This window comes from Marmota flaviventris, chromosome 7 (genome assembly GCF_047511675.1).
Source record: "Marmota flaviventris isolate mMarFla1 chromosome 7, mMarFla1.hap1, whole genome shotgun sequence".
NCBI lineage: Eukaryota > Metazoa > Chordata > Mammalia > Rodentia > Sciuridae > Marmota > Marmota flaviventris.
The window spans coordinates 58,863,719-58,876,249 of NC_092504.1; the positions used below are offsets into that span (position 1 = coordinate 58,863,719).

At 32.8% G+C, this 12,531-nt stretch overlaps 1 protein-coding gene across 6 annotated transcripts in view; it reads left to right on the plus strand.

The window, feature by feature from the left end:
• The window catches only part of Mthfd2l (methylenetetrahydrofolate dehydrogenase (NADP+ dependent) 2 like), a 115,630-nt gene that overhangs the window by 7,510 nt on the left and 95,589 nt on the right, over positions 1 to 12,531 (plus strand). For 5 of the 6 annotated variants that reach the window (XM_071614343.1, XM_071614345.1, XM_027939825.2 and 2 more), the window contains 2 exons: positions 6,606 to 6,790; positions 7,369 to 7,491. In XM_071614343.1, coding sequence (XP_071470444.1) covers positions 6,637 to 6,790; positions 7,369 to 7,491 — 277 coding nt within the window. In that variant the 5' untranslated portion in view covers positions 6,606 to 6,636. Of the gene's footprint in view, positions 1 to 6,605; positions 6,791 to 7,368; positions 7,492 to 12,531 lie in introns of those variants that run through there. The other variant, XR_011707976.1, reaches the window with a different exon arrangement.

Here is a 12,531-nt window from a genome sequence, read left to right on the forward strand (position 1 = left end):
CAGTTATTCTGAGAATATATCTCTAAATTTCAGCATATGAACCAGGAGTTCTCACAGCACAAAGATTAGCATCCAAGATTCTTCCTGGGAAAATTAGTTTATAAAAAGCACACATTTGTTTAGGTTGTTACAATGTTCTAATTTACATGTTAGGGTCCCGAGTGAACATGTTATAAAATTGAATATAAAAAATAATCATGCATAATAAAAACTTGGCTTCTCTTCTGTTAACTTTCAAATGTATGATTTTTAGTGAAATAATTTCAAGGTGTGAGTATTTAGGATATGAAATGAAATGTTTTTAAACCGTTTATAAACTTAACGTTTATTGACACTTATTGACTTTAAAAACACCTCAAAAGGCTCCCTTGTACTAGTGATTTGTTTTATTCCAAATGTAATTTTTCTCTGGTTCCCTTGGGTATTATTAATTCAAAATCAAAATGTGTAAGTTATGCCATAAAACAGAAAGTGATTAACATATATGTTAGAAACTGCTGAGAACTTTGAATTTCCTAATGATTTTGTTAGGCTTTTTATCTTTAAAATAAACAGTTTACTGAAACTCTTATTCAAATTCTGATTAAAAAGAAGATTGAAAAAAGGGTGTAAGACTTGTCAATTGTATAAATCAAACTATTGATTTGGCTAATATTTTTCTGATATTTTACTATTTTGTGGAGGGATTTATTGATTCACAAAAAGTGATTATTTTTCTTGTTTATTACTTTGCTGTGGTTATTAAACACTATATTGAATTGTAGTCCATAAAATGGTTACATTTATTTTCTGGAAGTACAGGTAAATAAGTGCAAAGAAATAATGCCAAATGCTGATGACTTTGTTTTTTATATTGGTCCAGGTTATTCGAATAGACTGTGTTATTAAATAAAAACTAGGAGAAAGAGCCATTTTTGCAAACAAGTCAATCAGCTCTTAGCCAAATCCTTTTAGGTAAGGTCAACAGAAAGTATTCTCGTTATACAGATAGGGGAATAGCCTGCCTTTGAGAGCAGTTACAAGACTTGCCTGATCATAGGGCTGCTAGTGGTGGACACTATCTGGCTTTAGGTGAGCAATTTTTACTGCATAGTACTGCCTCAATACTCCCTTCCACCCCTTCTGCTATTTTTCCTATGAAGCCCCATTTAGAAGCTAGCTCAGCAATGGGGAGAAAAGTAAGTATGAGGAGTCTGCCTTTCTTGGGAGGTGGCAGGGAGGGCAGGTACTGTGTAAGGGTATTCATTTAGTAAGGCTGTTGTAGCAAGGTACCACAAAGTAGGTGACTTAAAACAATAGAATTCTATTCTCACACTTTTTGGAAGCCTGAAGTCTAGAATCTAGTTATCTTCAGGGCCGTGCTCTCTCTCCTAGCTTCTGGTTGTTGCCAGTAGTCCTTAGTATTCTTTAGTACTCGGTGCATAGCTTTAATCTTTGCCTCTGTTGTTACATCACTGTGTTCTCTCTGAATTTTTACAGGGTATTCTGTGTGTGTTTTTCTCTTTTCTTGAAAGAACAGCAGTTGTTTTGGAATAAGGGTCCCACTGTATTCCAGTTTGATGTAATCTTAAACCTTAATTACAAACACAAACACCTTATCTTCAAATAAGGTCCTATGTACCATAGGTTAGGGGTTGAACATATCTTTTGGGGTGGGCACAGTTTAATCCACCACAGAATTTCAAAATAATTTGTACATTGCTTGAGGTATCATTTAATTAGTTCAGTTCTTTCCTTGGGTTTGAAAGGGTACATTTTTGTTTGTCAGCTTTGGTTTCACTAATTATAGTTCACTAAAAGCTTCAAATCTGAAAATGCTCTTTTCTCTTTTTGATCTATTTGCTCAATAGTGGATTAATAATTTCTAACAGATTTTAAGCAAAATGCAACAATTTTAGATCTTTTAGGCTGATTTACAAAATATTTTTTTAAAAAATTCTTATTTCTAAAACTTGGTAAGGCAACAAAGAGAAAAGAATACTTTCTAGGTGAAAGTATTATTTCAAGCATATTTATGCATCATAATTTTCTTCATACTGAAAGTAGATGATGGCCTCCTATCACTAATACTAGATTGGGATTCCTCCTTTGAGAGTATTGGGCCTAAATCTGAGGTTCTTAACTGAGGCTCTGTAGACCCGTGTTAATAATAAACTGTGGGATTTTCAGATCTACCTATAGAATATCTCAACAAATTCCTGATAACTCTTTAACAAGTCTGTTTTATCAATTGTGAGTCTTGTATTTTGTGACATTAGAGCTCTGACCTTATGAATAGATTAATATTTTGTCCCTGTAATGAAAAGCTAACAGATAGGAAAACAAAAATGTGTGTGTGTGTGTGTGTGTGTGTGTTTTCAAATTCTAGAGCTACTGAACATTTTGGAATACTGAAACAAACCTCCAAAATTCCAAGAAATCTTCAAGAGCAAACTTGATCAAACAGAAGAAGAATCAGTAAACTCAAAGACATGTCATTCAAATTTACCCAATTCAAGATGTAAGAGTGAGGAAATAGTACTTAGGAGATACTGTCAAGTGAACTAATATGCAAATTATGGGAGTCTCAGAAGGAGCAGAGAAAGAAAAAGGGCAGAAAGTTTATTTAAAGAAATAATGATATAAAACTTCCTAAATTGTGTAGAGGAATTCAATAAGTTCAAAGAACCACAAATAGATTAAGTACACAGATACATTATAATCAAAATTCTCAGTGAATTCTGAAAGCAGCAAAAGAAAAGTAACTCTTCACATAAAAAGGAATTCTCCATAAGGCTGTCAGCTTGAGAAGAAAAAAGCAAGAAAGGAACAAAGAATAAAAGATATACAAATCAACCAGAAAATAATTAACAAAATGATAGTAGTGACTCTTTGCCTATCAGTAATAATCTTGAATGCAAGTGAATTAAATTGTCCAAACAAAAAAATGCAGTGATTAATGAATAAAAACCAAGGTTCAACTATATTCTGCCCACAATAGACATATTTTAGTTTTAAGTATAAACGTGGGTTGAAAGTGAAGTGAGGAAAAAAGATACTCTATACAAATGGTAACCAAAGGACATAAGGGATTATTATACTTTGACAAAATAAATGAGGCAAAGGAGATCATTACATAATAATAGGAATCAATTCTCCAAGAGTATAGGATGCTTGTAAATGTGTAAAATAAATATCTACAGAACTAAAGAGAGGAATAGAGATCGATATAATAATGATAAGGAACTTCACTACCCCACTTTTAAAAATAGATAATCCAGATGGAAAATCAAAAGGGAACAGTGGTCTTGGACAACAGTATAGACCAAGTTAACCTAACAGATATACAGGACATTCCATCCAACAGCCATAAAAATACACATTCTTCTCAAACACATAGGATAGATCATGTTAGGTTATCAAAAAAAAAAAAAAAAAAGATTTAGCAAATTGAAGATGATTGAAATCTTATCAAGTATTTTCTTACCACACTGATGTGAACTAGGTATCAATGAGAGTATGTAATAGAAAATATTACAGATATGTGAAAAAAGGAAAAGAAGCCTCAAAGTTGTAAACTAAAGAGATGATATTACAAGATTACCACTGATTCCACAGAAATATAAATGATCATAAGAAACTCCTATAAACAAGTATACATCAACAAATTGGATAACCTAGAAGAAATGAGTGAATTCTTAGAAATATACAACTTATGAGACTGAATCATGAAGAAATACAGGCTATGAGCAGGCCAATAATAAGAGACTGAACTCGGTAATAAAATGCCCTTTAATAAAGAAAACCCTGGGCACCTGATGGCTTCAGTGGTGAACACTATCAAGCTTTAATAATAATACCCTTTTAAATTTCTTCAAAAAATGGAAGAGGGAGCATGTCCAAACCCATTTTACAAGGTCAACATTACCTCTATAACAAAGCCAGACAATGTCATCACAAAAAAGGGAACTACAAGTCAATGCTCCTGATGAACCTCCAGTACTGTCTAATGCACCAGCATCCCTTACTTGGAATACACTGGTCTCAGTGGGCATCTCCTTCTCTCCTTGTGATTTTATAAATCTACCCTCCATATTTTCACTAGATTTCATTTTCAAAAAGAAAATCAGTTCATGTCATTCTTCTCAAAATCTCTAAATGGCTGCCTGTCTCACAATAAAAGCCAATCTCCTTTTAAAGACTTGCAGGGCCTTGTATGACCTGATATCTAGCTACTTCTCTGACTTCCTATCTTTTCCTGGTTCATTTGTTCTCACTATAGCAACTCTTGCTGTTCCTCCAACATGCCAGCACACTCCTGCCTATGCTATGTGCTTCTCTGGGCCTAATATTCTTTTCATACACTACTTATTAGTTTTATTTATTTCTGTTCCAATATCACCTTTTTTTTAACAGTATCACCTTAACCATTGATACAAAATAATTTTGGCCCTCAAATGGGTCCTTTCCCTCTATTATGTCACACATGATATATTAAATATTTACTTAAATTTTTTTTCATGTCTTCTTTAACTGGAATATAGTTTCCATGTAAGTGATGCACTTTACCCTTTTAGCTTTTCAATAGTATGCATATTGAAAAGTCTCATTTTTTTATGCACTACATTCTGTGATCCAGAAAATGTGTTTTCAGTTCTTCTAGCATATAGACTGATGTAGGCATTCTCTCATGGGGCCTCTGCTAATTCTGGGTAGCTTCATTCTGTTTCTTATTGTTTCTACAGAAGTAGGCTTGGTTGGGCTCTGAGGTGACTGAAGGAATCAATGCAAAGGACCAGTTACTAATGAAAATTCTCAGAATCTCAATTCTTAATTTACTCACAAACACCAGCTAGGCTATATCATTTCAGTTATACATAGTAATCTGATTTAACATCTTAATGCTTTATTGTAAAGGAATCCCTTCCACATTCTCAGACTTAACATAGGATGTAGTCGAATTTAATTTGTATATAGTTGTTTCGTCTCTTTGGAAGCTAGGAATCAGTTTATGCCATTGTCATTTCTGACATCCTCCGGGTCACATGTCTTCGTAGCATCTGGTCCATAATTACCCTGGACCATGTTTAGTGACGGACAGCTTCATAGTAGTCTATGAACAAATTATTGTGTTTAACAGAGAATCAATTAATAGCATCAACAGCAACATTTCTATTCATATGCTATAAACATAAGACAGAGACCAAGTGTTTTGTATTTTAAAATATAAATGTGTTCTTTACTGTGAGAGTGAATTATCTGTTAGCAGATAAACCTGCTTCTGTAAGAATGTTTTATCCTAACTGAATATTGCTGACACAAATTAATTTATTAAAAGTGTTTACTTTTTTACTGTCTCTTAGAAAAGAATTGTGCTGTAATTATTTATCATATCTGCAACCCTTAATATTTGCTAATATAGAAGGTAATTTATATTTTAGTATTAAAAGGCCACTTAAATAAATTCATAAAATATGGGAAACAAAAATTCATAATGAAAAAAGTTTATTAATTTATCTTTAAAAATAAAACTCAAAATTAAGCATATTTATTTTAATTTGATTTAGTCTATAATTATAATAAGCATGACAAGACTGACAGCTTAAGTCAGGGTGTTGATCAGGGTGATAGAATAAAATTATTCCTTGGAGAAGTTAAAAGAGTTGTATAGCATGGTGCTCATGGCTTCAGGCTCTTATATAGGATGTATTAAGCAAGAGTGAACTGATTTAGCCTTAAGGCCACAAGCTTTGGGGGCTACTTATACACAACATGGAGCACAAGTTTGAAATTAGGTGCTAGTTTTAACTAAGCTCTGATGATTTATCTCTTTAGAAAGAATATATAATATAGCCAATATTATAGTACAGATCTTGAGTATGTGGCTTGACAATTAAAAAATGTATATGAATGAAAGTTATAAAGAAATGTATAAAATAGTTTTTTTGTCTATTTAGGCTGCTAAACTAGCATACCATAAACTTAGTGGCTTATGAACAAGAGAAATTTATTTCTCAAGTTCTGAAGGCTGAAGTCCAAGATTAAGGTACCAGGAGATTTGGTTTGTAGTAAGGACCTCCTCCTTGATTCATGCATAGTTATCTTCTGTGTGCTCACATGGAAAAATAAGACCCTCTCTAGTCTCATTCATGAGGACTTCATCCTTTTGACCTAATCACCTAACAAATGACCCACCTCCTAATCCCATATCATTGGGGGTTATGATTTCAACATACAAATTTTGGGGAAAGACAAACATTTCCCCTATAGGGGGTGGATTATAAAGTAGAACTAAAAAGCAGAATTGGAATCCTTCACAAAATTACAAATATATTTATGAATCCAAAGAGTGTTCAATATAATTGAGAAAATCAAATTTTGGATGCTTATCCTTGTTTTTTTCATTCTTGTACCTTAAATCTATGCAGTGGAATGAATGAAATATTTTTTAGCAAGAGTGAACTGATTTAGCCTTAAGGTCACAAGCCTGTGGGGCTACTCATACATAACATGGAGCACAAGTTTGAAGTTAGGTGCTGGTTTTAACTAAGCTCTGATGATTTATCTCTTCAAAAAGAATATATATGCATTTTTAGTATTAAAACTTTTTGTTTCATTTTCCATAGATATGAAGCTGTTGTCATCTCAGGAACTGAAATGGCCAAACAAATCCAGAAAGAAATACATCAAGGTGTGGAATCATGGATTGCCCTTGGGCACAGAAGACCTCACCTCAGTATCATTTTAGTGGGAGACAACCCAGCAAGCCATACATATGTCAGGAATAAGATAAAAGCTGCCTCAGCAGTAGGTGGGTATGTGTTTAAATTGGAATTATTGTTTAGTGTTTTTACTTAAAAGTGTGATCATTATAAATGATGATTATCAAATAAGCATCATTTGAATAACATGTATCATTAGAGATTATCCAGTTACCAAAGTTTATGTTAATCTTACTAGTTTTCTTCTGATTTTTTATGGAATGAATTCAACGTGATTTCATATTTTATGGGAGATGTGAGAGGAATACTTAATATTAAAAGGGCCTACATATTCATTACATTTGCTTTAATGAAATAATAACCTCCCTTACTCTGTTCTAGTTGGCCTAATAGTGTTGGTGGTAGTGGTATTTTTACTCTTGTTAAATATATTAATAGTAGGTTGTATCAAATTAGTGCAAATTGTCACCTGGGATACTAACCAAAGAATGCGTGTGAATCATGAGAAAACATCTGATCTATTTGCGAAATCCTACCCTATGATATGTTGAACACTGTCTTTGTATGAGGGGCTTTCCCTCCAGTGGGATGGGTGCATAGGAAATGAATCACACACTGTAGAACCATATTTTGGTTAGGTAAGTGATTTTGCTTATTTTTCTTCCAGGTATCTGTAGTGAGCTCATTCTAAAACCTAAGGATGTTTCTCAGGAAGAACTTTTGGATATAACTGATCAATTGAACATGGACCCAAGAGTCAGTGGTATATTAGTTCAGTTACCGCTTCCAGGTACATAAGGCTCTTCCATATGTCTGGTTTGTCTAGGATAAAGGGTATCTTTCAACATAATATCATAAACCTACAGGTAATTTATGCAATATATTCAGAAGGATACTAACTATTATACTAATGGTGGGGTAATAGGTAACAACTTCTGAATCATTTATGGTGACATTGATGAAAACCTATGAAAGAAAAATTTAGGCATTGGCAATACCCACACTTCTTGCTTTGCACAATAGTGTACAACCATAAAAATGACTGTGTACACTAAAATCAAGCAATATAATCTTAATAATCAATAAGAAACAATAATTTTTCTGTGACTTTAACATTTTTTCTTAAATTCTTACAAACTGTCTTAGTATGGTTTATAAATATAGTGAAATAAAAAGTGAAACTATTTATTCAAAACACTAATTTAACATTAGCAACATTGAGAATTAAAGTTTTTTTTTTTTTGTTTTGTGCTTGTTTTATAAAGGGTAGTGTATAGTATGAGCTTGGCATGGTGACATAAGTCTGTAATTCCAGTTACTATGGGGATCTAGGTAGGAGGATGGCAAGTTTGAGGACAATTGAGGCAACTTAGTGTCTCAACATAAGAGGGACAAGGGATATAGCTTAGTGGTAGAGCACTTGCCTAGCATGTGTGAGACCCTCACTTTGATCTCCAGTACTGGAAAAAACAAAAAAGAGTAGTTTGAAGTTTGAAGTGCTTATCCCTCATTACACAACTTATGATGTGGAGCGAACATCTTTTCAATGCTATGGCAAATTGAACTGTCATATTCCTGTCCAAGTTTTGATCAGCTTCCAACATTTTATCCTTTATACTTTCAATGTTATGAAATATTGCTAATAGTTCCTTTAATGTGAAATTTTATGCAGTTATCATTTCCTCTGGGACACCATCATCCTTTTTATCACACTTCCTATGTTTATGTCAATCAGTTCACCTTCACTAAGTTCCTCTGGATGCATAGCCAAATCTCTGCAAAGGATGCAATGTCAGCATTCCATAGTCAATTTACAGTCAATTAGAACTCTGTGGAAGTGGCTTTTCAATATTGTTCTTGCTTTCACTTTATACAGGCCTCTGTCTCTCCTATCTTTGTTTTGCTGTTACCATTTTTCAGATCTACTACCCATTTCACTTTTAGTATTATCATTTTATGAGTGTTCACTGAACCTTCATCTTTATAGGTCAATGCCCTTTGTTAGTTTTCCACTTTGTAAAATGTCATATGGGTTTATCTGTCTGGGAGGCATGGTGACAACATACTTTGGTTTCCCATGTTTTAACTGGGTAAAAACATGAGGAAAAAACATGCAGTATCCATTCTCCAGGGGTCTTTGAAAGAAGTGGTATGATTGGTCAGCGATCATGATGCTGATCTGTTATTTACATAGTAATTATGGACTGAACAACCAGTAGCTGTTATGTAATTACAGTTAATATAGAATGATAGCTGAAATTTGAACTATGTTGTTGTTGGAGGAATGGTATCACTTAACTAAATTGAGGTTCTGAAATTTGTGCATATTTGAATTGTGCAAGTGAGGATTGCTATAATAGAGGTTAGTTTTTACAGTTTCAAGTTATGTAAGTTTTTATCAACAATTTTATGATGGGCAGAAAGTAAAGTTATATGATGTTTTTATATTTTCTTTAATGATATAACTTAATATCTTGGTATACATGATACATTTTATGGTGTTTAAATTATATCAAAATTCATACTTTTAATTATTTTTCTCCAATCTAGTGGCACTTAAAAATAGTAAAATTGGAAAGGATCATAGAATTTATCAAGGTTTCCTTCTGAGAAAAATTCTGAAATAGATAATGCTGTATATTCTTCATGTTAATGTAGTGTTATATCACTTCCTTTTAAAACTAGGTGAAGAATTCAACACATGCAATACTCCCATTTCATATTCTAGATAAATGAGATTTAGAGAAGATTAAAAGTTCATTAACATTATAAATCTTCCCAAAAAGTTTTGTTGGTGTTTGACAGTTGTTTGGCTTATGCAAAAAAAAAAAATACTTTTGGCACTGTATTTGCTAAGCAATCATTTTATAGCTTGCAGTTGTTGAAACTTCCTCCACTTGCATTTTTACAATATTTAAATAGTTTTACAAGACATATAACAATACTAACTCTTAAAATGCCCATACTACTCCAAGTGATCTATAGAGTCATTGTAATACCTATCAAAATTTCAGTAGTACATTGCATAAAAATAGATAGTACAATCCTAAAGTTCATTTGAAACTATGAAAGACCCTGAATATCCAAAGCAATTCAGAGCAAAAGGAACAAAGATAGGCCTCATGCTACTTGATCTCAAAATCAACTACAAAGCTATAGTACTCAAATCAGCACAGTACTTGCACAAATAGGTATGCATAGGTCAATAAAACAGAATAGAGAGCCCAGGAATAAATTCACATTTAAGGTCAACTATTTTTGACAAGAGCACACATTAGAAAAGGACAGTCTCTTTAAGAAATTAATCAAAGACTTAAATGTAGACCTGAAACTGTAAACTGTAAAGAGAAAAACTTGGGGAGGGGGAAGCTTCTTGACATTCTTCTGGGCTCTGAGTCTTAGATGTGACCCCTAAGCACAGGCAATAAAAGCAAAAATACATGAATGGGATTGTATCAAACTAAAATGCTCATGCACAGAAAAGGAAACAACAGAGAGGAGACAACATATAGAATGGGAAAAATATTTGTAAATCACACACATGATAAGGGGTTAATATAAAAAATGCAAGCAACTCACAAAACTCAATAGCAAGGAAACAAATAACCTGATTAAAAAAATGGACAAAGAAACTGAATAGTCATTTCCAAAAAAACCCATAAAAATAGTTAACATGTATATAAAAAATGCTCAATCACACTAATCATTAAGGGAAAGTAAATTAAAACTATAATGAGATATTGCCTCCTACCTGTTAGGATGGCTATTATCATGAAAACAAAAGATAGGTGTTGATAAGGATGTGCAGAAAAGGGCACCAGGATGAGGAGAAAAGGAAACTGACCTGTGTTTTTGTTGAGAATGTGAATTGGTACACTCATTATAGGAAACAGTATGGAGGTTCTTCAGAAGTTAAAAATAAAATTACCATATGATCCAGGAGTCCCCCTTTTAGGTGTATAACCAAAGGACATGAAATCAGTTTGCCAAGGAGACCTCTGTATTCTCATATCCACTGAAGGATTTTTTTATAATAGCCAATATATAGAATCAACCTAAATACTTATCAACAGATAAATGGATAAAGAAAATATTGTGTGTATACTATGGAATGATGTTGAGTCACTGAAGAAGAAAATCCTGCCATTTGTAATAACATGAAAGAATATGGAGTACATTATGCTAAGTGAAATAAACCAGGCAAAGAGAGACAATTACTGCATGATCTTATTAAGGTGTAGAATCTAAAACAAGTCAAACCCATAGAAATACAGGGTAGAATGTGGTTACTGTTATGGGGGCTGGAGTGTGTGTGTGTGAATGGGTGTATGTGTGTGTGTGTGTCTAGATAGGTCAAAGGACACAAAATTTCTGTCATGATGAATAAATTCTGTTGAACAACATGGTGACTATAGTGTTAATAATGTATTGTATACTTAAAAATTACTGAGAAGGTAGATTGTACATGGTCTTACCACACAAAATTATAGATTAGATATTCTAATGAGTTTGACTTGGCTAATCTGTAAAATTGTGTACATGTTTGAAAACATAATAGAATGGGAATGTAGCTCAGTTATACAGAGCTTGCGTAGCATGAGTAAGCCCTGGGGTCTAATCTCCAGCTCCATCAAAAATATATATATAGTACACCATAATACATATAATTTTTAATCTATCAATTTAAAAAATTTAAAAATCATTTTACAAACTACTACATGTAATTTCTCAGGGAGTTCTAACTGTATTAGATTTAATTTATCTTAATAAAATCAAAATTTTATCTAGAAATTTTACCCCTTTAAGAGCAACCTTCTTATTTGGGGACTTTGTTATCAATATGCCACTAGATGGCACTGGCTATCCATCTGTACTAGAAAACAAATTGAACTCTGTTCATTTCAGAGTAAGATACAATCAAAGGGACCATAGCAAATTCTAGATGCTCTGTGCAAGGGCCTTTTTCTATCTTGCTGAAAAGTCTCTCTCTATATATATTTACCTGAACACATACACACAAAATAATAGTGATGAATATTAATTGCGTTAAGCATTTATTATGTCAGGCAGTTTACATTTATTAACTCATCGAATCCTCACAATAATCCTGTGGAGTTGAAGTTATGTAAATTTTTCTGATGTGGTATTTCAGGCACAAAATGATTATATAACTTCCTTCCAGGTTACAGAGCTTCTGAGTAATTAAGCTGGAATTTGAATCCAGGCAGACTGATCTCCCATGCTAATACTTTTAGCCATCTTTGGTGCCCTCACCAGCTTATCAGTATTAACTAGTGAGTAGGATGATTGTTTGAAATGTATGTGCTAATGTTATGACTTATAATGTTCTGAAAGACAGTCTAATGTAACATGTTGCTAAAAGGCAAACTCTAGAAACCCATGGCGTGGGTTTGGATCTTGGTTCTACCATTTACTAATAGGTAATATTGAAATATTGGTCAGTTTTTACTTCACCTCTCTGTATCTTACTCTTCCTATCTATAAAATAAAAAAGATAATTCCTACAATAAGGATTTTTTGAGAATTAAATAAAATAATCAATATAAAGAAGTATCTGTTATGTAGTAATAAAAATGGATTCCCAGTTATTTTATTGTAGAAATCTGAGATTCTTTTTCACAATTAGGCCAAAGTCTTGAATAAAATAAATTCCAAACTATAGCTATAATTCTAATGTTGGGAGCACAAGGTTGCATAAGGATTAAATAGAACCTGTAATCAGTTCTCATGTACTTCAGGAGGGTAAAAGCAAAGGAATGAGATAGAATCATGTCCTGCCTAATGGTACTAGGTCTGATAGAATCATGTC